Source organism: Syngnathus leptorhynchus, chromosome 22, assembly GCF_054491065.1.
Source record: "Syngnathus leptorhynchus isolate UIUO chromosome 22, UIUO_Slep, whole genome shotgun sequence".
Lineage (NCBI taxonomy): Eukaryota > Metazoa > Chordata > Actinopteri > Syngnathiformes > Syngnathidae > Syngnathus > Syngnathus leptorhynchus.
The window spans coordinates 3,388,369-3,412,705 of NC_141216.1; the positions used below are offsets into that span (position 1 = coordinate 3,388,369).

A 24,337-nucleotide genomic window follows, 5' to 3' on the forward strand; every position below is an offset into this window, starting at 1 on the left:
ACATACAAATTGTTTGGTTACTAGCATATCACGGTAATGCTAGAAACTAACAATGGAGAAGAGCAGAGTCGGGGATGCTGAGAGGCAAAAAAAAAAAAAAAAAGTTTTGGCCTGATGGGACTTTATACGGTGCAACCCAACAAGAGGCAGACAAGCGCCAGAGAACATGGCACTCGTGGTGAAATTTCCTCTCGCCTCTTCTATAAACATACATGAGCATTCACGGTTGGGGGCAGGCATGTGGCAACCATTCTTTTTTTTGTTTGTTTTTTTACAAAAACACAAAACCAAAAGCAAATATAGTGAGTTTAATACATTTCTGAAATACAGCGGGGATTGAAACTGTTGGCAATGATATGAATGAGGGGGGTAAAACCAAAATTGAGTATTGCAACCTTCCCCAAAAAGTCAAGTGTGCTTCTGAAAGCCACAAAGAACATGAACAATAAGGAACGGGGAGGGGGGGAAAAAAAAACCTGTTGTTTCTGCTCTTTGGAGAAGAGCTTGAAGAGGTTCAAGTGTTATGCACTGTTCTTCTTTTAAATATTTTTATTGTGGTTGTACAATAAGATTCCCTGATGGCCTGGCTTGGCCGCTGAGTTTAAACGAAATATCAAAATAAAATAGGGCCAGGGGGGAAAAAAAAAAACCAACACACGAATGTGATACTGTCCATTGAGGGAGAGAGGTGAGGTGTGTCTGATGGATGGTGGTGGTGGTGGTGGGGATCCTGTTTGCCGCACTCGAGTCATCTTCTTCCTTATCCCCGTCTTCAAATGTTACATAAGCTGCTCAAAAACACACACACACGCTTCCCTCCAAGTCACGGCCGCAAGCCTGCTCTGAAGACAGATGGGAAAAAGACACTCAGCATCTACTTGATTGCCGCCAGATATATGTAAAGTATTGCTTTTAAACACGTGGCTCACCTATGTCAGCTTCTTGGCTTTGTTGTAAAGTGAATCGACCACTTTGCTCATGTTCTGAATGGTTTCCAAGGCAGCTTCGTACGTTTTGTCCACGGGCGGCTCCTCGAAGATGATCAGCACTCCTTCGCCCTGGTCCAGGATTCCTGAGGGCGCCCGGTCCACACAAACAAAACAGTCAACAATTGCACATAATCCGTTTGGTGAGTGTTGTAGCCTGATGGAAAACATTTTGATTGAATTTTGTCGCTCGTGTCAATTCATTAACCAAACCTAATAACTGTGACCTTACCGTGAAACTTTTTATCCAGAATCATCTGTGACAGCTTGCGCTCTACATCACCCTGTAAAAAAAAAAAAGATGAATCATGAATCAGTCAAGAATTTAACTGCTGCTGGTAGATTTAAGTCACCTTACCTTTGAGAGTTTGATAAGAGATGATACGTGTTCTATCTGGAAGAAAAAAAAAGAAGGAAAAGCATATAATAAAACTGCTTGAAAAAAAAAAAAAAAAATCCTCCACACAATTCTATGTGGCGGCTCACCTGAACTCTGGAGAAAGGCTCGATGACTCGGATGAGGTTCTGTTCCAGCAGGTTGTCGTACAGCTTGGCCAGGTGCGTGTTGATGATGGGGTCGTCCCTCAGCTCCGCTCTGTACTCTGTGAGGGCCTGCGGGAGGGGATGGGGCGTAAATCGCAGCAACAACTCACGTGGGACACGAGTGGAGCGACCCAAGACTTTTGATACCTTTTCAAAGTCTGCTAATGATCTGTTCTTGCTGGCCTGGGCCACACATTTCAATGCGTCTGTCTGCAAGAAGGGAAAGTGACAACTGACGCGTTGGTTTCAACAACAAAAAAATGAATCTGGATGAGCGGAAGAAGCCTACCTGGCGCCCGGTGTATCGTAGGCCCAGTTTCCCGCTGATCAGAGATTGGACCTCCTCTGGTCTGCAATGAAGAAAAAAAAAAAAGAAAATTTAAAAGCCGGACGAGCGAGACGCCGATACGTTTGAGCATCTGCGTACGAGCTGAGGACAATCTTGCAGAGGAGCATGTATTTGAGGGCGGTGATGGCTCGCGGGCTGTCGATGGAGTCGTAGCCCTCAAAGGCCTCGAAGAAGTAAGAGTAGGCCGTCTTCCAGTCCTTCTCCTCGGCCGCGTGGATGATCCCTGGGCGCGTCACAACAAACGTTCTATGTAGAACGCAAGGATGGGCGATTTATAAATAAAGAGGGGTTCCCACCTGACTGCATGTCCAGCGCCGCCTGCAGCTTGGGAGGACAGTAGATGGCGTTGGCGGTGGTGCGTGCCGAGGTGAGCGCGGCGCGGGCCTTGGGCAGGTTACTAAGGGCGTGGTACGTCTTGCTCTCCAGCAACTGCACCTCCACCAGCAGGGCCTTGTCATCCATCTTCTTCAGCTCCAGCAGCAGCTGAGAGCCTGAGGAAAGAATCAGGAAGACCCGTGCCAGCGCCCGTTAAGTACGACCAGAATGATGGGAAAAAAAAGGCGGATAATAGGCAAGCCCCCACCTAGCGCCAGGGCCTCCTGGTACCGCTTGGTGTCAAAATAGAGGGAGATCAGTCGAGCCTGAAGGCACGAGAAGAAAACATGAATCACATCAATATCCGCACAAATGAAGCTAAGATACAGTATTTTTTCCAGGTACAGTCGCAATCATTTTTTTTGGTTTATCTTTACCTCAAGGGCTTGTCGCAAGAAGGTCCTCTTCTCGGTCTTGGCCCATTCGATACATTCCAGACACAGCTCCACTTCCTGACCTGTGGCTGCCTCCATGTCCAGGAACAAATCCAGCAGCGAGCGCACCAGCCGTGCCGCTTTGGCCTTGCTGATGGAGATCAGGAACGGCCGCACGAATTTCAGCAAGCCGCCGAGTTCTGGGGACGGCAGGGCGTTTCGTTAAACAGGCATTTGATGACGCATTGATGGAGTTTCCAAGTTCACCTGCCGCCTGTCCCGTCTTGGCCAGCAGCGTTCCCAGCTCCAGGATGCTCTGCTCTTTGACCCTGACCGCTTCTTCATCATTCTCTTGGACGTCTCGCCTCACTGCCAACGCCAAACCGTTACTAATTATTATTTTTCCATTATCATCATCAGATTTCCATGCAATAACTGTTGCACTTTGACCTGCGTCTTATTTTTGACAAGTATCTGTACTAGCGTACACCATGTGAGTGGAAACACGAGGTGAGCCCGATGACAGCTGAAGTCCGCTGCTGTGACAAGGCAATTTGAGGGCAACCTCGCCGGTGTTTACACATGACTGAGGACACGCTTTAAAAACACGCACACACCAAACTATCCGAAATAAACGTTGGCGAAGCGCTGTCGTGTCATTGCGGGGAACGTTTTGTACCTTTAAAAACAACAACAAAACATGTCACATCCTCACCAATCACTGTCGCGGTGACGACAGGCTAACGTCGCTAGCAATTTTGCAACACCGATAATCGAATGGCACATATACAAATATCAACGAGCAGGTTGATATGAGTAAATAAATATGTTTAGAAAGAGACAAAACGCGACTAGCGTGAGACGTCAGGCCTCTTAGCAGAGCGGCTAACGAGCTAACGTCCGTCCAGCACCCACTCAACAGTGAGTCAGCACCGCACAACCGGCTCGCTGCTACCCGACTAGCCCCCGTTCGCGAGCGACAAAGCGGCAAGAAAACGCCCCCCCATGTGGCAAAGCGGCACCCCCAGCCTCTAAATAAAAGCATGATTCGTACCTATCGAGTGCAGAATGTTGATGGAGGCGTCGCGGTCCGTGCTAATGAGAGACTGAGCTCTCTGAAACTCGACCACTGCTGCAGCCGCCATCTTCCTTATTCAAAGTGTAACCTGAATGAGAAGTACGTGCAGGATGTGACGTCATGGGAATGGGTGCATGTCGGGAAATGAAGTTCTCTTCAATGTTTACTGTATCTGTATGCCTTTATTGTACTGCCCCGGGTGGCCAAGTTCGGCACACCTTCTTCCATTTTAGGCAAAGCCCTTCCTTTCTCTCATGTCTTATTTACATTTCGGCGAGAAATGTGTAGTTTTATTGTGGTGCCTGGAACAGATTTTCCCCTTTTATTTCTATGGAGAAAGATGTTTTGCTAGTCACGAGCCAGATTGACTTAACTAACTCAAGGCAATAACAATAAAAACGAACGATGCTGAATAATACGCCATTTTAGTTATAGATACAATCTGCATTTCATTGCATTCATAAGTGAAAATGACGCTACATTTGAATGTAATATCTCATGTTATTAAAATAATACCACCTCGTGGCAGTGACAGCTTGTTTTGGTTAAGATTTTAGATTCTTACAAGAAAGAAACCAAAAGCATTTTTTTTCTATTTTTGTGGTTGATCAAGTGCAATATGTTTTATGACCGTATCTTCACAATCAATATTTGCCATGGAGATAAGACGTGTGTCAAAACACCAAATGAGCACATTTCCTATTGATTTTGCCCTCGGGGCGGGTAAATTAGTGTCAGTGTGCCTCAAATTGGGTCAAACGGCAACGTCCTCCAATCACCGGACGCTTGGTGGTGCGTTCAGGTGCACGTTGCACTCTATACCGCGCCTGCGGGGCTCCGTGCATGCACTCGTTCTTCGAGTGGCTGCGTGGCGTGGACACTCTTCAGGAGGACCACCGCCTTTGCGCCATCACTGCACAACACAACAGCGCACTACACTGCACATCAGCCAGCTCGCAGCAGCAGGATCGCGTCCTCATCCGGCATCCTCGCTGCGCATCCACTTCGTGTTTTGCCTTTTTTCAAATATTTTACCATTAAGGATTATTGCTTCTCACAACTGCTTTTAAACGGACGGAGATGCTCGTCAATCTCCGTTCATGAGGGGGAAGACGCTCGTCTTCGTCGTCGTCGCTGCGCAGTCATTCGGAGAGCTGGTAAGCTTTATTTTCATCATATTCATCTTTTTGCTTGGATGTTACTCTGGATTGTATCTGGGGTTTTTTCTTTGACGTGAGGATGCAAGAATGTCTCCTTTCACTCGTATGGGTGTAATTGCACGGTGGTGGCTATAAATAGCCTCGTTTCCACGCGCGAGCTCAGCTTCAGGACCACGGACAGCATCCGCAAACCGGAATTAGCATTGAAAATTCGTTTAAATAAGGTTTATACATGGTTTTGGGTGCTTAAATTATAAATTTTATCACGGATCACGGTGCTGAAGTGATGCACAATGGTGGACTAAAGGTTCGGATTGCTTGGCATACTGCGGTGAGACTGATTAGCGACAGACAATCATGAAAATGATATCCCATATCTAATACAATACTAATAATACCCAACTGGACCTTATGGGCGCTGTTTACATTCCAGGCGTCCATTTTAGTGATAGTGCACTATTCAGTCACTGGCCATTAATTATGCAGTTGTGCTTTTGAAATATGAATTTATCGTAATAGGGTGTGTTTTATTTTTGTTATTTTTACATTGTGGCTCAGTCAGGAAAAACATATGGTATATTGTTGAGTGTGATTATCTTCCATTATCAAGATTCACGCGTGCGCGCGCGTGCGCGTGCGTGCGCGTGCGTGCGTGTGTGTGTGTGTGTGTGTCTCTAAATGAATCACTCCAGCGCTGCTGCAAAGTCCAGTCATTGCTGCTAATAAGCCTCAGGGACAGAAAAAAATAGGAGTGAATGGAAATATATATGTATAAAGCCAATTCTCAATTCGTTTTTCCCTGTTAGCTAGCTGTATTAACAGGAACAGCAATGTGATGGAAGATTCTAGATGCCATTGAATGTAGTAGGGTGGTAAACATCTCAAGATGATACAGAGAAAGGTTAGGCTAGCTGCTTGGTCTGTATAAGCAATGTATGGTCACCTTGATTGGTCTCATTATTGATCTGATTGGCTTCCGGCAGCCGCCATCCGCAGAGTGAAAAACCGAGCGACAAGACAGGGCGCTCGCCGTCCCCTTCCGAGATCTTGCGTCGTCTCCTCGCCGCCGTCGCCATGGGAACCGTGCTCTCCCTGTCGCCCAGCTACCGCAAGGCGGCCCTGTTTGAGGATGGGCCGGCCACGGTGGGCCACTACACGGCGGTGAAGAACAGCAAGAACGCCAAGGACAAGGGCCTGAAGCGCCACTCGCTCATCAACGTATTGCCGTGGAAGCGCATCGTGGCCGTGTCGGCTAAGAAGAAGGGCTCCAAGAAGGTGCAGCCCAACGGGACCTACCAGAACAACGTCAGCCACCTGAACAACGAGAACCTGAAGAAGTCGCAGTCGTGCGCCAACCTGTCGTCCTTCGCGCAGGACCAGAGCACTCCGAGTAACAAGGCCTCCAACGACAACTCCTCGGTCAAGAAGGCCCCGGCCCCGGCGGTGGTCGCCGCCGCCCCCGGGACCCCCAAGCGGGTGATCGTGCAGGCGTCCACCAGTGAGCTTCTGCGCTGCCTGGGCGACTTCCTATGCCGGCGCTGCTACCGCCTCAAGCATCTGTCGCCCACCGAGCCGGTGCTGTGGCTGCGCAGCGTGGACCGCTCCCTGCTGCTGCAGGGGTGGCAGGACCAGGGTTTCATCACGCCCGCCAACGTGGTCTTCGTCTACATGCTGTGCCGCGACGTGGTCTCCTCCGAGGTGGCCGGCGAGCACGAGCTGCAAGCCGTGTTGCTCACCTGCCTCTACCTGTCCTACTCCTACATGGGCAACGAGATCTCCTACCCGCTCAAGCCCTTCCTGGTGGAGAGCTCCAAGGAAGCCTTCTGGGACCGCTGCCTGTCCATCATCGACTTGATGAGCGCCAAGATGCTGCAGATCAACTCGGACCCACACTACTTCACGCAGGTCTTCGCCGACCTCAAGAACGAGAGCCAGAAGGAGGAGGAGCGCAGCCGCCTGCTTATCGGCCTGGACCGGTGAGGGGGGGGGGGCGGTGTGCATGCAATCTAGTCTTTGAAAATGGCTTTTGACTTAAATCCCATCGAGTATGCTGAGTCTGAGCTTTGTTTCTGCAGGAGGGCCATCGCCTGAGTGGCGTTCGTCGTCACGCCACGGCCGTGAAATTCCTCCACCGCTCTTGGTATTCTCTCTCCCGGTCTATGCGGACTCGCGTGGACTTTGATGAGCCCGGGACGGAACGTCAGCTGCGGCGTTAAGGCTTGGGGATTTTTTTTCTTCTTTTTTTAAGGAGGGAGCCGGCGTTCTCTCGGAGCAGATAAAGCAGTGAACGCTGGGACAGATTTGTTACGTTGTCGGACTTTTTCTCAACCAGAAGATGGTGACTGTCTTTTTTTTTTTCCTTATTATGACAATTTAGTGGATGTTTTCACACTTGTGTGGAGCTTATTTATTGCTTTTTCTTTACGGCTCTTCTGGAAAAAGCTCATTTTCTTTGTAATACTTGATGATGATGGTTAGAATGATATGTTTTTTGCACGCGTGCCAGCGACTTTAGCGCAACGTCGTCTTCTTTGGACTTGATGATCTGCGTTCGTGTTGATTTTTAGCTCTGCCTGCTATGCTGATTTTTTATTTTTTTTTTTGCTACTTAGCCTGCTCATCATGGACCGTTAAGAGTGCCATATCCTCCATCACGCTCTCCTTTCCACTGATATCTACTCACTCGAATGACTTTTAGCGGCTCATTACACGTCAATGAACATTTTAGCTTGAGCTTTCATCTTTGGTGGGGAATGAAGATTGCTTCTGGTTGAGTGTCAGGGATTTATCGCGGGTGACGCGCAGGAATAATCGGACCAGCACCACCACGATGTCAAAACAACAGGAATAAAGTGGAGTGAAAAGTCAAAAAGTGCTTCATTGGTGATACTGTTTTTTTGTTTTTTTTTTTTTTTAATCTGTCTTACTCAGCTGCTTAGACACGCACAGGGTCGATTTTGTGTGCCTTTTGTTTTTATTACCCGAACAGTTTGAGTTTTTATATTTAAGAGGTCACATTTCTCCCCTGTATTTTATTGCCGGCATCAAATTTGATGAGTATTTGACAAAGTCAATCGACAGAGGGAAGGCTTGCAAGTGTGCTTAAAAGGGGAGGTCACATTTGAAGATTACGACGAAGGCTTTTATGCGCATCATTGAAAAATAATACATCACTGGAGTCGACCGTGTTTGAAAGATAAGACCCCGCCCCACCCAAAAAGATTTTTTATATTTATCTTCCTCTTCTACTTTAACTGTCCTGCTTAGCGGAAATGTGCCCAAAGAGATAAACAAAAGCAAAAAGCACATTTGAACATCAACAAAAAAAAAAAAAAAAGCATCTTTTTCATCCATTCACATCGAGTCAAGCTTGAAAAAACAAAAAAGAAAACTTGGACAAAACTGATGATTTTGTGTCTGTTGTTGCGTAACTTGTAGATAAATAGCGGCGGTGCGAATGTGTGCGTGTACAGACCATTGTGGGAGGAGGGGCTTATTAAAATCTCACATTTTTCAACAAAAAAACAGTTGTTGTTCCTGATATCACGTCTCGGTTTGGCTTATTTTCATTTATTTTTGTACTGTGATGAAGATAAAATCCAAATAAAATGCACTGATTGTTCCAGACACTCGTGGGTGGCTTTTTTTTTTTTTTTTTTGCTTTCCGTAAAAGCGCTAGCTAATCAATTAGCTCGGACAATACGAACCAGTCAGCAGTGTCAGCCAATTAAAAGGCCCCGCCCGGCGGGACACGGCGTTGTCATGGCAATAACGAGTGAGATCCGATATCACTCAAGTCAGCGGGGAAAACATTTGTACAAGAGACTGCAAAAGTACTGCATGTTACTGTTTATTGCTATGAGAATATGAGAAATGTAAGCAGAGAGGATATCAAATGAGGCACGTGAGACACAATAAATAACCAACGGCGAGCGATGGCGAGGGAAGACGCGCAGTTGGCACACATGCAACACGGTAGGGGGAGGGAGGAGGGGTCATGTGACATGGACGCTTTCCAACTTGGGATTTTGGGGAGGGAGGAAGGAGAAAAGAAAAGACTTGGCATGACGGCGAGTCGCTTCCAAGGCTGATATACAAAGAAAAAAAAAGCCAACGGGTAGGTCGACGACCTTTGGCTCCCTTTACGACTTTGGATTTTAGCACATCGGGATTCTCTTAGCGTTAACATTTTAAATATGTTTAACTTTTAATTTCCTTAAATTTCGGACGTGCTCAACACAGCCCAACTAAAAAAAAAAAAAAAAAATCAACAAACGCCTTTGGCATGGACAATCATTTCAAAAGAACACTTTTTAAACCCTTCGTTAATTTATACCCAACTTATTCTCAGATTGACAACAGAACAAAGTCAATATTGCACTCGGCAAAGAAAAACAAAAAAAAGAAAGAGAAAAGAACGTCTCTCGAGTGGATGGATCCAGCAGTGCGAACTTTTCAACGCTGTGATTGGACGATTCAGTAAACCCCGCCCAGAACAAACAAACGAGTCAATCACCTTCCCGGCTTGCTGGGGGGGGGGGGGGGGGGGGCTTCGTCGTCGCCGGCCTCCGTTTAGTTAGCGGGGACGGCTAGCACGTAGCCGGAGCGGCTCTTGGTGAAGTCTGGCTGCGATTGGTTGATTTTGGGCTCCACCACCACGGTGCACTTGCGGCCGTTCATGCTGCAGTGGATGGGACTGTTGACGTTCACTTGCAGCTTTCTGCGCTCGCTGTCGCACAGAAAAAACACAAACGATGACAGCGACTTGTTACACAACCACAACAAGTCTCTGACACACACACACAATAAGTCATGAACACAAACACGCCTCCCACACGGCACGCCTCCACAGAGCCGCTGCATGTAGCTTCAGTCGGAGTGTAGGGGAAAAGTCGCTGCTGGTTGTCATGGCAACCTCCGCCAGCCCAACTCCTCCATCTGTCATGGCCGCCAGCCAAAGGTACTTTGTGTGTGTGTGTGTGTGTGTGTGTGTGTGTGTGTGTGTGTGTGTGTGTGTGTGTGTGTGTTAGTGAAATGCCAGAGGGATGCTGTGTTTGGCGTGAAGGGCAAACACCGAGGATTACGCACACAAACACTGGTCTCGAAATAAATCACACAATGAAATCGCAACGTGTCGATAAACAGAATTTGGAACAAAAAGCTTCTTTTTAAGGTCACCGGGGATGATCATTGTCTCCCGGCTGAGCTGCTGTGACCTCCCTCAAGGCAGACTTTCACTTGACTGGGCTCTCAAACGAGAAAATCAATTCTTTCCTTCCCCCAATCGCAGTTTAACCACCAAACAACCCGTCGCTGTCGTTGTTTTGACTTTGCAGCATGAGCTCACGTTTCACAACTTTGGACGGGGACCAACAGTCTCTCCCCCTTTCGCTCTCTTAACAACAATTACAAAGATTCAAGGCCAATCAAAAGGTTATAATCCCCCGTGAAGGATTAAGAGCGCAGATTGTGGATTATTCCGCATTAGTTTGATTTATGCGCAGCTAATTAGCATGCGTGTTTCTACTGTACGAGTCTGACAAAGGGTACGTGAAGGACGGAAATGCTAATTAGAAATTCATCCTGCTTGTTATTCGTGTGTTTGTGCTGACTGAGCAAAAAAATAGAGCAGGTTGGCCTATTCAAATCTCCCAGGGAGACATTTTATGTTTCATATTGGCTAAATTCAAGGAAAAGGGAGTTTTTTTTTTTTAATGGATTCAAATCTTTTTTTTTTTGTTTGACTCCACAGCATGTTTTTGCCACCTCGGGCAGTTACAATTGCAAACAGCAGGTGATGTTTTTTGATGAGTGTCATTGGCTTCTTATTTTATTCATGCTGCTCATGTGTTGCCTCCTTAACCTGTTTGTCGCGACTCATTTGCGTTTAAACAACAAAGAGGGCAAAAACAAAAGGGCCGACACGTGGCGCGACCCCGCGGGAGCTTGCGACATGTGGAAATCGAGTGGCCGTCTTCCAGCGGGTGAACGCCGCGTGCCAATGAACAGCTGTTGCCGGGAATCCGCACGGGCTGCGCTTAAACAAACGGGCCGCCTCGGCGGATGAGTGGGAGGTGAGGCAGAACCGGAAATGCATAAAAAGCGTCTCTGGAGGGGGACGGTCACACTTGGCAGATGGCGGCGGCGGGGGGGGGGGGGGGTCGAACGGGCTTTGGTCCCAATGTATTGCCACTGCTATTGTTACTCATTGATCAAGAAAATCATATCTACTGAAAAAAATAAAGAATGACACCTTGCTTAGAGAAAAACAATCAAATAACGCTGCTTTAAAGATGCCCCTACTATCTTAATGCTCGCATATGATGAAAAACGCCATTAGGTGGCTAACAATTAGCAATGACGGTCATGTTATTAACACATGACATGTACTTTTGTACGGCGGACCTAACGAAATCTCTACGCTGAAGGTCGTCAGACGACCGAGAAAGAAAATGACACACGTGAGGCTCGCGGAGGAGGCGGCGGCGCTATAGCATGGCAAAGGTGTCCGACGTGATGGATGGCGCTGAGGAAATGAGGTCATCAGGCGAGCGTGACACGCAAAGAGCGACGCTGGAGAGGTGGCGGACGATGGAGCTAATCGTGGGGGGGGGGGGAGATAGAACCACTGTTGCTGGGCGGAAGGTGCGCACCCGTGGAGGTCACACAGAGGAAGATGGCGGCCATTAAAGATGGCCGCTCGTACAGTGTGAGCAAGGTGCGGGTCACAGCGATTGAATGATGTCACTGTGCTGACCTTGGAATGTTTGGTCACACAAGTGAACACACCCCCAACATGGGAAAACTCGGAATAAATAAGACGGCTTGCTTACTGATCAGACAAACATGGAAGCAGCCGTCGTCATGGCAACTGCATCCGCAGCGCACCCGGAAAGGAAACGAGAGGAAAAGGGGGGGGGGACAAAAGACAAACGGGAAAGAATGTCAGGTGAAAAACAAAAGAGGAGAAGGGGCGCAGCTGGTGGCTTGAGGGAAGAAAGGGAACATGGAGGGGGGAAGAAAGAAAAGGGGGATGGGTGAGGAGGAGGAGAGGCAAAGTGGATTAGGAAGCGAGAGAGCGGGGCGGATGGGGGAGGAACGGGCAAAAGGAGGGACGAGTGGAGAGAGAGAGGCTGATAGGAAAAAAAGGCAAGGATGGAAATAGACAAAAGGAGAGAATGCAAGATGGAGAGCGAGAGCAGAGGGGCGGGACTGAGAGTGCTCCAAGAAAGTAAGAATGAAAGGCGAGGCCAAGGGGGATGGCGGAAAGAGGAGTGCATCGCTTGCATCACTAAGGAAGAAAGTCTCGATTCAGCAGAAAGCGCTGTGACCTTGGCGAGGAACAGCAAATCAACTCTCTCTCTCTGTGCGCCTATGTGGCTCGCCCATTCGAGTGCAGGCTAAAATGCACTTCCAAAAGTGCTGACATGCCCCCCCCCCCCCGTTTCAATCTTCACCTTTTAGGCGCGATGTGGAACGGACTTTGATTGTATGGCGTGCTGGGAGAAATCCCACGGTACTTGAAGGCACCTTAATCAATGAAGGTTTGCTGATCGATAATAATGGTTAAACCGCATCTCATTTAGGTGTACCTAATAAAGTGGTGAAGAAGTGTGAATGGTTTTTCATTTGTGATGGGCTTCATTTTTAGCCGTAACCCTAACGAGGACAAGCGCCACCCCCCCTGCAACGAGATTTGGACTTCTCCGACCTCCTATTGATCGATAGCTTGCAGAGCTGCGTCCCGTCTCTTCAGTCCACACTGTTCTTTTCCGATACACATAAAATAAAAGCCAGAGAACGGGGGAGGCTGCCCGTGCTCTAAAAATAGTCAGCTGCAGCAGCAGATCTTTAAATATTTCATATCCACCACAGAAATGAAATGGGGGAGTCAAGTGAGGCTGAGGTGGGGCTGGGATTGGAGGAGAGGTGGGGGGGGGCACATGAAAAAAAAAGCAAATGTTGCTCCTTGCCTCGGCCGCTTACTTCAGTGTGAGCGTCTCGGCGGAAGCTGTGGCCTACAGCAGCTCCTTGCCAGTGTTTTCATTTCAACAATCAGATTCAACAAGAATCAAATTCCTCTCACTCTGCTGCTAGCTGGCTAACAATGATGCTAATGTCATGCTATGGAGAAGGAGACACGTTACTACCTCTTGAAATGGCTGAGCAGGGCGCCCACTAGTTCCCCGATGCGGCTCTCGTTGGCGGGCACCAGGCCCTGCAGGCACACCACCAGGTCCCGGCTGTCCTTGGTATGGAAAACCACAAGCTGGTCCTTGCCCGGCGACACGCTCATGCCCGTCACCTGTCAAGGTAGAAATGTTGTCGTGTCAAATATGTGACATTCCTTGCCCACCTGCAAGAGCATTACAATACATTTTGTTATTTAATAGAAACTTGTTTTTTTAGGTTAAGTCTTTCTTTGGTAGGTTTGGAGCTCATAATGTGACACAAGACAATATTTCCCCGAGTCCAAATACTTTTGAACAAAAAAGGCCGCACAGCAGGAAAGAAAAAAGGTAAAAAAAGGCAGAAAAAGGAGATGAACGACTCTCTCCGGGAAACTGAAGGAGGAAGAGCGCCGTTCGCCGCCAGACATCAGCTGAGCCGCTCGGTCGCCATGGCGACACCGTCTCCCGGGATGTTGGCATGACAACGTCGGGAAAGGAACGGAGACGGCACCAATGTTGTTTTTTTTTGCACAGGTGTTAGCTTAGCACTTAGCGCCAATGTTTTTAGCACGTGGAAGCGAAATGAAAGCGTCGTACGTTGTAAAGGGGGATGCTCTTCATGGGTTTGTACTGCTTGAGGGGGTCCATCTTGTACAGGTGGCGGTCGGTGATAAGCACGGCTCGGTCCTCCGCCTTGTGGAAGTGGTTGATCTGCGAAAAACCAAATGTGTCATTCCGGCTTTGGGGGGGGGGGGGGGGGGTGTCTGCCGAGGCCGCCGTTGCGTGTTTGCCAGCCACCTTGCGTACGTTGCAGGCAAACAGAACCCGCATGAATTTGTCTTTTCGCTGCAGCTCGCTGGAGACCAACGTGAAAGACGCCGTGCTATCGGGGCTGTCTCGCTTCTAGAAAAAAAAAAAAAAAAAAAGGTTTGAGATCTGACTTCTCTGCATGGATACTGCGGCGACTCACCAGGTAGTTTCCTTCCCAGGCTCGCTGTAGTCCCAAGTCCACCCTGTGGCCTTTGAGGGCCTCCAGGCAGGCCACCTTTGCCCTCACCTGCAAGGTCTCCTCTGCACTGAGGCCCTTGATCATCGTCCATGCCCACCACCTGCAGAAAGGGAGGGAAGACAACAATTGAAGTAGTGGAAAATCGACCGCAAAGTTCTCGCTGAAGGGAAAAAAAATCCATTTCCAGTGTGAGCACAAAGAAACCTGCTTCAAAGGGCCGCATCTGGAGGAGAAAACAAACCTGAGGCTTTGTCAGTCTCCAGCGGTTTAGGGGTCAACCCCGCCGCCGCCAGCTTTGAAAAAAAAACACCAACCGACAGAGGCTGCATTTTGTTTTCTTTGCGATACCCCCCCCCCTCGCATATACCTGTTGTAGATGTTCCTCAGCGCCTCTTCGAACTTGCGCAGAACTTTGGGCGGCGTGGGCCACTTGACGTGACGGCCGAGGTCCCTCATGGAGCGCACGTTGTGGAAGCGCCGGTTCAGCTCGCGGATGTACGACTTGACCTTGTAGTGGCGGTAGGCCTGAAGGATGACCAGGGCCGCCTGCATACGTCGGTACCGGATGCGGGCGATGGTGCCCCTCCAGATCTGGCGATGGCAACACACACGCGTAAGTAGCGCATGAAATTAACAGTCATGATAGAGATCATGAATATTTCATTGCGTGGGTGACTGGCGGCAAGGAGGAAGCGCATGAATATTAAAAAGGCGCAGGAGGTGGTCTTCACCTGATGAGCTCGCTGTCATAATTGGAGAGGTGGATGAGGAGTCACGTTGCCAACGGCTAATCTGTCTCGTTCCCGACACTGCTAATTATCTCGGCGAGATGAGGTACCGCCGCATTGACGGGCGGGAATTCATTTTTATGATTTTAATCGTGCCGCCGTGGAGGTTTTGTTCTCATTGTCACGGGTAGATGACAAAAAGGAGACATAAAGCATTTTAAAAATAATTCCAAGATGTCTGTGGCACTCATTGAGTATTTTATTCCAAAAAAAAAAACATGCTTTGCTCTGCGTTTATCCAAGCAGATCACTAATTAAAGCTGAGCGCTGTGGGAAGTGGTGGGGGGGGGGGCGCCATGGAGGTCAATTGGAGGGGAGGGGCAATCAAATAAAAAGAGCATCAAGTGTCGATAAATCACATTACTGTTGAAATGTTCTCATTAAGGTGGGGGTTTGAGGGGGGGAGGGTTCTCACGCTCTCGTGCGCTCCAACATGGCACCCCGGGGACCGAAGGTGAGTCTAATCAGGCCCCGTTGAAGACCCCCCAGACGGCGCAGCCCTCCATATTTACCCATAAAAGGGAGAGCTTTTACTGCGCTCTTGTCAGGATTTACAAGAGTGTCAGAGAGCAATGGCGAGAAAAGGAATTGAGCGGTTCCTTCGGCAACCGAGCTAAGGCAAAGGTTCCCGCCGCACAATGATAAAATGATCGGTCTGGATGTCACGTCAAGTCTCCTTAAGCTGGATTTGACTTCTCAATCTACTGAATAAAGACCATTTGCGAAGGAGACAGGGAATTTAAAAAAATAATAATTCTTGGACACGCTGACAGCTAATGCCCCGAGAGCGGAGAAGAGGGAGAAAAGGCTTTGGAAAGCAATTAAGGCGGCGGGTGAGGTGGTGGTGGTGTGTGTGTGTGTGTGTGTGTGTGTGGGGGGGGGGGGGTATTCCCAAGGGGAATCTATGGGACACGCTGCTTTGACAGGCACACACTTACTGGGATGTGCTCTGATGCACTGGAATTTATCAAATATTCATTTTTGCTCACATCAGTGGGCCTTTCTTTCCAAGTGGACCCTCTCACCTTCTGCAGGAAGAGGATGATCCTCAGGAGCACCTCGGCGCGCTGTTCCTCCAAGCTGAAGAGCGTGCGCGGCGTGCGCACAAATACTTTGGTCTTGCCGTAGGCCACGTCGTCGTCGAAGCGGCAGCCCTGCAGGAGCCTCTTGACCGCCTCCTTGTCCGAGGGAAGGTCGTGGTTGGGCCACGTGAACTTGGAGATCATCTTGTACCTGCGAGGGTGGGACGCAGGATTAGGGAAAAGTAGTTTAACTTGTCATGGTCACAAATTCTTATCTATTAGGTATTTTATTAAGACACCTGGGAGCTGTATGAAAATGGAAATAATAAGTCTGGTGTAATAGTGACATCACTTGACATCGCGAACAAAGCAGGCGGCGCCTTGAAAACATCTGACGCATCCTTTCCGCGACATTTAGCAGGCTGAGTCAAGGCCCCAAGCTGTGATGTAATTGAGATGACCTCATGCTGCCTGGCCGGTGGGTGAGCGTAACAGATGGAAAAGCCGAGACAACAAGTGCGAGTGTCTTAGTTGCTTCATATAAATATATTTTTTTTACCTATGCAGGAATCTGGGGTAGGTCTGTCTGTAGGCAAAGCCGGCGCGGCGCACGCGAACGTTCTCAAGCAGGCCCAGGTACTCCACCTGGTGGCGGCAACGGCCGCGCTCGAAGATCAGCGGCGATTTGACGTCGTTGGGCTTGATGCAGCGGACATAGTAGGGCTCCTGCAGACGGGCGGCCAATAAGCAAAAGAGGCGGGCGGGGCCTGGCGGGGTGTTCAAATCATCACCTTGCTGGCCAGGTTCTCCACCAAGGAGATCATGGAGTTTTTGAAGAGCGTGGCAGCGGTGAGCGGCCGCTTGGTGACCTCCGTGATGCTCAGCTTGCCCTCGGGCCACATGGCCTTCAGCACCGGGTTGGAACTGGGCGACAAAAAAAAAAAAAAAAATACCAACCCAGGTTATAAAATGTGGTTATTTTTCTTGTGACTTGAAGCAGATGTGATACCTGTTGTAGAGCAGCCTCTTGAAGTCCTGAAACAAAGTGTCTTTGTTCTTGTCGATGAAACCCACCACAGAGTAGCTGCACGGGGGGGGGGTGGGCAGGTAGGAAGCACAAACACATTATTGCTACAAGTTAATCCTATTAGGTGAGTCCGGTTGCGCGATAGCAGGCCCGCTCTGGCGGCTTTAAGTAGCTGCTAAGGGATCAATCGAGACCACCACCACTCCCCCCCTCCCTCCCTCTCCTGGGAGGCTCTTGAACAGCTCAAATGGGCTGGAGGCGAGCGCGTTAAGAAGGCTTAGCGCGTGTGATTTCTTCATTTGGTTGTCATCGAGTTGATGATGTCATTGGAACACTTGTACGCGGACTCACCTCACGTCGCCGGCGTAGTGTCGGATACGAAAGTCTCGGTCAAACTCCAAACTCTTGTCGGTCGGTGAGAGCTGGAGAAAGAAAACAGATGATGCGGGTTTGTTTATTACGATTGAATGATTACGTGTTTTGAAAATAGCTTGAGAGGGTCATCTTGAATACATTTTGGCCCCATTCGACACTGAAAGTAGATAAAAGATGATGTCATTCTCTCCGTGTTCACCCGAGTGTTCAAGTTGTGCTGATCGCAGAAGAGCCAAATTGCAAAAAACGGCAACACTAGTGGAGCGGAAAGCGGCGGCGGGCCGAAGCCTTTTCAAACGAGGGCACGAGAGATCACGAGGGAGCGAGCTGGATGCCGGAGTGATGGCAAGGGAAAGAGACAGCGCGGAGAGGGGGAAAAAAAAACGTGTAAGCGGAGGTGTGATGTCGGCGAGGAAGCCTGACGACGGGAAATAACAACGGCCAACCGACACGTCGCGTAATTTGACCTGGAAAGGATTCATCGGTTGAAACTAAACAACCACTGCTACCTGGACTGGTGTGAAAACCCAGAAGGCTAACACGCACTTGGCGCCGGTTATGTATTTCACAAAATGTGATGGCACGTTTGCGTGCGTGCGTAGAGGCAAAGTGATAAAACAAGGTCAGGATAACGAGCACACAAAGTAGGGAAGGGAGGGGCATCGCCGTTGAGCAAAGAGGACACTTCAATGACATCATCGCAAGGCGCATAATAAAGTTGACATTTTAAATGCACCCAGTGATTCTTTTTTTTTTTAAACTATGGACCACAAAATATCTGATTTATTTTGTTATGTGTGATCATCGATGTGGAATTAATGGCACAACAACCTCAAGTGGGCGGACAAAAAAATAACAAAAATGCTAGCATGATTTTATTTAACGTTGAATTCCACCTTTGTAGGTGACCTTCCTGACAAGCAGATGTTTACCAAGCACTTACATCTGCACTGTCCTCCCCCCATGACATCATCCATTGCTCTCAAATTTCTCTTCCTGACAGTTGGCGCCCTCTAGTGTTCTAATAGAAAGTCTGCAGCGGTGATTTTGTGTACCTTGCGGCTAGTGTAGTGGGCGTGCTTTGCCAGCAAAACGTTGAGTCCCTGAAGGAAGAGCTCGTCGGTGACTTTGCCCACATTCATGCAAGCTTCGTCCAGCACGGAGATGATGCCCTTATGCTGCTGCTCCACCAGGTCCACAATGATCTGATTGTTGAAGTAGTCGATCTAAACGCGGGGGGGCAGCGTGACGTGTTAGGCAAAAATTATTTCTGGGATCTGCGCCAAAGTGAAAGTGGAGCCATACGTGTTTCCACGGGATGCCTTCTCGCTGGTACTCCTCCTGCTCCTGCTTCAGCACCAGCTGGATGAAGAGCTGCTGCAGTTTCTCGTTGCAATAGTTGATGCAGAACTGCTCGAAGCTGCAAAGAAAGAAAAAAAAAAAAAAAGAGTGCTTTGCCGCCACCTTGTCAAAAGTGTTCCTCGCCGACATCTCAAACCTGTTGTTCGGAAAGATCTCAAAGCCGTAAATGTCCAGCACCCCGATGACCGTGTCCTTCCCGTGGACCCTGGCGTTGTAGTTCTTCACCTCGATGATGTCATTGATGCATCCCACGATCCAACAGAAGAGCCGCTCATACATGGCCTAATTCAGGGACGATCAACAGGTGAGAGGAAATAAAAAAAACTAAATAAAAAAAAAAAAACATCTCACCTTAGCGAGGGCGTCGCGTCCGTAGTTGGCCTCCTGCGCCGTGTGCTGCTTCTCGATGACGTCGCGGCCCGTGGCCACGGTGCGGAAGAGCAGAGCCTTCTCCACGTTTTCCTGCTGGGTGGAAAGCAGCTCGGCCATCACCGCCACCAGCGTGGTGCTCTCGATCAACGTCACGTCGCCGTCCACGCCGAACGTCAAGTTCCCCTGAGAGAGACAGTTTCATTCGTCAAACAAGCTCAAAAATGGAAAAAAAGGAGGAGGTTGGGGGCGTTACCAGGTGCAAGATGGTGGCTAGGATCTTGTAGACCGTCAGGACCTCGTCCCCGGTGAAGCCGATCACTTTCATGGCGTCGGCCACGGCTTTGAAATCGGCGCCGTCGTTGATGCACGACTGCGGATGGCCAAGCGTGAGATGATGGCGTGTTCTTGATGAGGTCACGCTTGCGCCCGATTACCTTCATCTGGCCGCCCACTTTGATATAGTTGTAGCGTTTGGGGTCCCTTTGGATGTGCAGCGTACGTAGGAGAGCATCGGGTGCTCCTTTCAAAAGCTTGACCAAAAAAAAAACACGTCACAAAGATCTTTTTTTTTTTTCTCCAAGAAAGTAAACAAACTGACCTGATAGAAGGAGTGAAAGCTCCTTTCTCCTTCTTGCTGAAAAATCACTCTTGACTGGCGTGGGGGAAAAAAAAACAACGTCAGTAAGACAGACGCTAATCTGTTTACACGTCGAGTGGGCCGACCTTCTCCAGTAGGTAATTGTTGATGTGGCCGCCGATGGGGTCTCCCTTGAAGTCAAAGTTGATGTCCATGTACTTGCCGAAACGGCTGGAGTTGTCGTTGCGGTTGGTCTTGGCGTTGCCGAAAGCCTCCAGGACGCAGTTGGACTTGAGGAGCATGTTCTTCACCCTGCAAGGGGAGGGGGGGGGGGTAGTCGGTTAGCCCGCTCGGCGCACGCCAGCTGGCGTTATATCTCGCTCACCTCTCGACCTCGGCCCGCTGGTTGGGATTGGTGATAGCGGCGATGTACTGCATGATGTACTTGCTGGCTTCCGTCTTGCCGGCGCCGCTTTCCCCTGTAACAAAAGTAATGGGACACACCATATAAAAAAAAAAAAAAAATTATATTTAATGACTCAGCACTATAGACCCTAAAGAGTCTTTAAAAATATAATACACATTATCTTAGTTTATATGGCAGCGCCCGAGAAGTGCGGTGTAGTTCCATTTCTGACCACAAGGTGTCGCTTAATCACCTTGGTGGTCAAATGAAAGTGTTTTGGACGGTGTGCTTTCATTGGTCGTTGAGAGAACATTGAATGCCACGTTGCACTTCATGGTATACCTGAGATGACGATACAGGTGTCTTTGTTGCGTCTCTTCATAGCTTTGTAGGCCGCGTCGGCGATGGCAAAGAGGTGCGGCGGCCTCTCGTAGAGCTCGCGACCTTTGTACTGCTCCACCACGTCGCGGCCGTAGATGTCCATGGAGCGATACGGGTTGACCGACACCACCACCTCGCCGATGTAACTGTAGATTCGGCCTTTCTCAAACCTGAAGACCAAAAAGCAACGTTTAAGAACATCCATTAAATGTAAAATGAAAATTGCTAAATATATTTGATTTATCTGCGAGTATTTTTTTTCACACCATTATCACGCAAGCAAGCAATAATTATTCACTTTATGGAGTAGCATAAACTGTTAATATATAACAAAGAAACAATGGAAGTCTTTCAGGTTAGTCCATGAGGATGTGGACCAGAAACTTCAGTTTATTGTGTAACCTCGCATCTCACAAAGTCATCTGAGATAGTCACCAGGTTAGAAAAAAAAAAAACATTAAGAACAGGTCTGCTGCATCTTCATCATTTAAGAAGGTCTCCCTGGTCTTTCCTCGCTCTCCTCCAGGCCGCCACTTGACCTCCATCCGTTTCCTTCCTCTTCCAAAAAAGCAATCGGATCCCAGATGGTGGATGCAGAAGAAGAATGGACTCTTTCTTCACCGCTCTCCCTTTGACAAACGAGCCGGGCTGAGGGCTGCTGGTGACGTCTTTTCACAGTCTTGTCACTGAAGTGATGATGCTAGGTTAGCTAACATGATCAGCGCTCTACAACGCCTCCATGGCGGCCGGAGCAGAACAGGAGCATTGTTGGGCTACGCTAACACGCTTCTAAATTCAAAGCTCCATTGTGGCCTGGCTCGCCGCCACCGCCGTGCGCCCGCTCCATTGTTACGGCCTCAATCGGAGGCAGAAAACGAACCTTCAGTAGAAAGGGTTTCATATTTGACTTGGTGATGGAAGGAAGAAGGAGGAGGAGGAAGGAGGGTGGTGAGGAAAAAGTCATAAAAGAAGAAGTCAACCATTAAAAAAGAGACGCCCAGGCCAAACTGCTGCGTGCGGTTCTGACTTTCTATTTTTGGACTCGCCATTCCCAAAAAAAAAACAAAAAAAAAAACTTCACACTGACAAGGTTGTTGGTCCTTGTTGGCGTGCTATCATCACACACGTGTGGTTTCAACTTCAGGGTCACTCACGTCAGGCATTATAAAGAGCCAGGAGATAATCTGTGTGCGTTCTACTTCATCACAGTCCCGTTTGGAGTCCGAGGGGGCTTAAGTTGATCTCTGCCCATCCGGCGCGGATGATGTGATGCCCGTCAGAAAAAAACTAAGTTGTCATCTCCAGCTGTGCCTGCACTTAACAAAGCTAATTCTGCTCGCCCAAATGTTTAGAGCTATTCTTTTTTTTTGGGGTGGTGGTGGGGAGGGGGGTGCAGAATAACACAACACGAGCACAGCTAGTGTTTACATAAGAACGGTAATGTGGTTCCGATTACTCAGGCTCGTATGGAAATTCTTGCGGCGAGACCGGACCGTGGCAGGCAGGCCCGCCGGGCAAGAATCCGTCTGTTGTCGAGGAGAGGCCGGAAATCTGCAGGCGGGCCCAGACGGAGTCGCAAAGCGGCATCCGTTGCCAAATCCCGACTACGAGAGGCGGCCCGGCCCGTGCGAGCTATCGGGGGTGCTTTTGTTGCTAAGGAGGCCCACGGGAGAAAGTAAACAGAGCCGCTTTAGCTGATAAGACGGGTACAAAAGGACAAGGCCCGCCCGGGTCACGTGAATACTTTAATGACGTCGTGTGGATGAAAGGAGGAAGGTGGTCCTTAAAAAAAAAAAAAAAAAAAGCCACACGGGGAGCAACAGCGGGATGGAAACGCCGACTTTCCTTCCTGTCCTCCTTTAAACTCTCCAAAGTTCAAAGGTCAAATCACTCCAGGCTCTCACAAGGCCACGGGCACACACGTCTGCGAGTGATTCATTCCAGAAATGCCATTCCACTGGAAGAGCAAGTGAGAGAATCCTGCCGAAACCTCGCGGCGGCTGCTCTGTGAGGTTTACTCGTGCCAGACGCCGCTGGCCCCGCCCCCCTTCCCGGGACTTCCTGCGAGACTAAAACAAACAGGCGATCCTGTAATTATTTGCTTTGCGGGGCCGCTGCCTTACAAAGACATTGGAGAGCGCCATCCAATCAGGAAGGAGAACCCTTATCCCGCAGGCCATCTGTCCCAAAGGAGCGGGCACACTCTCACAAACCGTCTTTTTTCCAAAGCAACATGGCGGGCGTGGAGTGACGGGAAACCTGGCCAGAAAAAGCTATTCCGAGGTTGGACTCGCTCAAACTGAGTCATGGGTGTGCACTCCATGCCCATTTCCCGTCTTGATTGTCACCAGACCAGAACCGCTGAACTCAAACAATCGTGCCCACCTGGTCCCTCACACACACGTGCTGGCAATACGGGGAGAAGAAGGGAAAAAGAAAAAAAAAAGCACTCCCACTCGGTGACGCCCTCAGCAAATAAGCCGCACACGCCACCGCCGGGGCGGAAAACGAGCAGACAGAACCTGGCAAGAGGCGGGAAAATGAGGCCCGGCGTTGGCTTGCGAGCTGTCTGGCTACTGTGCGTACTGTCGAGCTCTGCTTAATACATCAACGAGCCCTCTCGAAATTTCCCACAAGACGTTCATTCATTGTCGGGGTATCAAATGATCATCTTTTGGATCGTCGCAATCTATCAATTTGATTAATCTCTCATTGCATTGAGCTACAATGTGATACATGATGTGAATGTAATTTAAAATAAGGGAAGGGCATTTTTGTTTTCTTTCAGGAGTTCAATGATAGCAATATTTAAGAGTATTTACAAAGACAAAAATGAAAAACATTTGAAAACAATATAAAGAATTAAAAAGTCGCTTATTCTACTTGTGTGCAGCATAACAGCCAAATGCTGCATCACCATGTAAATCGCTTTATTTTAAGGACACTGCTTAAAGACCTTAAAGAGACTGCAGCAACAATAACAAACGTTTTGCATTTTTTTTTTTATACCTGATATTAAAATAATCATGAGGAATCTCCTGCTAATGCATTAGCATTAAACTCAGGTACATCAAAGCCAGCAGGTCAAGTGTCAATCAAATTATACTTTCCTGACGTCAAACTTAAGAGGGTCTCCCCTCTGTGACGTCACACTACTAACTGGACTCTCCCAAAAATGGAACTTCCGGCAGGTTGTTAGCCTGAAACACCTGTTGCAATAACAACAACAACAACAAAAAAGCTCAAATAAATAAAAAGTCGCTCACCTGAGCTTGAGGTTGGCCATAAAGTCCTCCATGGTCACATTGTCCAGAAGAACAAAGTCAGCCATGCCGAACTCGAGGCTTTCGTGTTCGGCCATCGTCTCGCTTTGAGTTTCCTGCAAACCTCCAACGTGCGTCCCCAGGTGAGCCGTCCCTACTCCTCCTCACTGCTCGACGCCAACTTTCCTCTCGCTCATTTTCGAAAGAGCAAATTGTGCAAAAGTTTTTCTCTCCCTCTTGTTAGGTGTCCACAGAAGCGATCATGTTAAGTTTACAATTGCATCCTTGTGTCTTGGTCACTGGCACACAAGCTTGAGGCGGACGGGCTGATCCTCCTCGTGGACGTCCGAGAGACTCTCGCAGCCAATAGGAGTAGAGCTTGCTCACCTCAAACCACGCCCCTAACATGAAAGAGGACGTTTTTTTTGTTGTTGTTATTTTTTGTCAGCGACATTCTCTTTTACAAAGCACCGTTCCCAGTCTACGCTTCATACTTTGGCGATGACTGAGAGGTAGACCACGCAGATGTGGGAGGAGGAATTTGGGGGTGAGGAGGGGGGTGGGGCGCCTGCAACTACGTTTGCCCGTCACCATAAAAGGAAAAAAAGTGGGATTTTCCCTCTGACTTAAAGCGGTCATTTACTGGATGGGCGAGAAGTTAAAAAAAAAAAAATACTGGATCAGCAAAAAAAACTTGTTGTCAATACCGGTACAATTGC

The 24,337-nt window shown here is 48.8% G+C and overlaps 3 protein-coding genes across 4 annotated transcripts; 1 reads left to right on the forward strand and 2 right to left on the reverse strand.

Moving 5' to 3' along the window:
• Positions 1–293: 293 nt before the first annotated feature.
• psmd11b (proteasome 26S subunit, non-ATPase 11b) lies at positions 294–3,830 on the reverse strand. Of its 2 annotated transcripts, none has more exons than XM_085904523.1 (13): positions 3,682–3,830; positions 2,895–2,996; positions 2,631–2,827; positions 2,462–2,519; positions 2,175–2,369; positions 1,957–2,101; positions 1,819–1,879; positions 1,677–1,739; positions 1,473–1,598; positions 1,345–1,380; positions 1,219–1,270; positions 930–1,072; positions 294–837 (listed from the first exon to the last, which is right to left on the reverse strand). In XM_085904523.1, the coding sequence occupies exons 1-12, from the start codon at positions 3,770–3,772 to the stop codon at positions 930–932; spliced, it is 1,269 nt and encodes a 422-aa protein (XP_085760649.1). In that variant the 5' UTR covers positions 3,773–3,830; the 3' UTR covers positions 294–837. The 2 variants fall into 2 exon arrangements, with proteins under 2 accessions (XP_085760649.1, XP_085760648.1); XM_085904522.1 differs by having other exon boundaries at positions 294–842.
• A 970-nt stretch (positions 3,831–4,800) lies between these two features.
• cdk5r1b (cyclin dependent kinase 5, regulatory subunit 1b (p35)) lies at positions 4,801–6,845 on the forward strand. Its single transcript, XM_085903553.1, has 2 exons — positions 4,801–4,862; positions 5,849–6,845. The coding sequence occupies exon 2, from the start codon at positions 5,940–5,942 to the stop codon at positions 6,843–6,845; it is 906 nt and encodes a 301-aa protein (XP_085759679.1). The 5' UTR covers positions 4,801–4,862; positions 5,849–5,939.
• A 1,850-nt stretch (positions 6,846–8,695) lies between these two features.
• Positions 8,696–24,128, reverse strand: myo1d (myosin 1D). Its single transcript, XM_085903552.1, has 22 exons — positions 23,622–24,128; positions 20,317–20,525; positions 19,954–20,047; positions 19,715–19,880; positions 19,590–19,643; positions 19,426–19,521; positions 19,245–19,361; positions 18,971–19,174; positions 18,756–18,901; positions 18,563–18,677; positions 18,313–18,483; positions 17,234–17,304; positions 16,865–16,939; positions 16,647–16,779; positions 16,415–16,581; positions 15,859–16,066; positions 14,413–14,636; positions 14,007–14,145; positions 13,835–13,939; positions 13,634–13,747; positions 13,016–13,170; positions 8,696–9,594 (listed from the first exon to the last, which is right to left on the reverse strand). Exons 1-22 carry the CDS (start codon positions 23,714–23,716, stop codon positions 9,438–9,440), a joined length of 3,015 nt encoding a protein of 1,004 aa, XP_085759678.1. The 5' UTR covers positions 23,717–24,128; the 3' UTR covers positions 8,696–9,437.
• Positions 24,129–24,337: the final 209 nt, after the last annotated feature.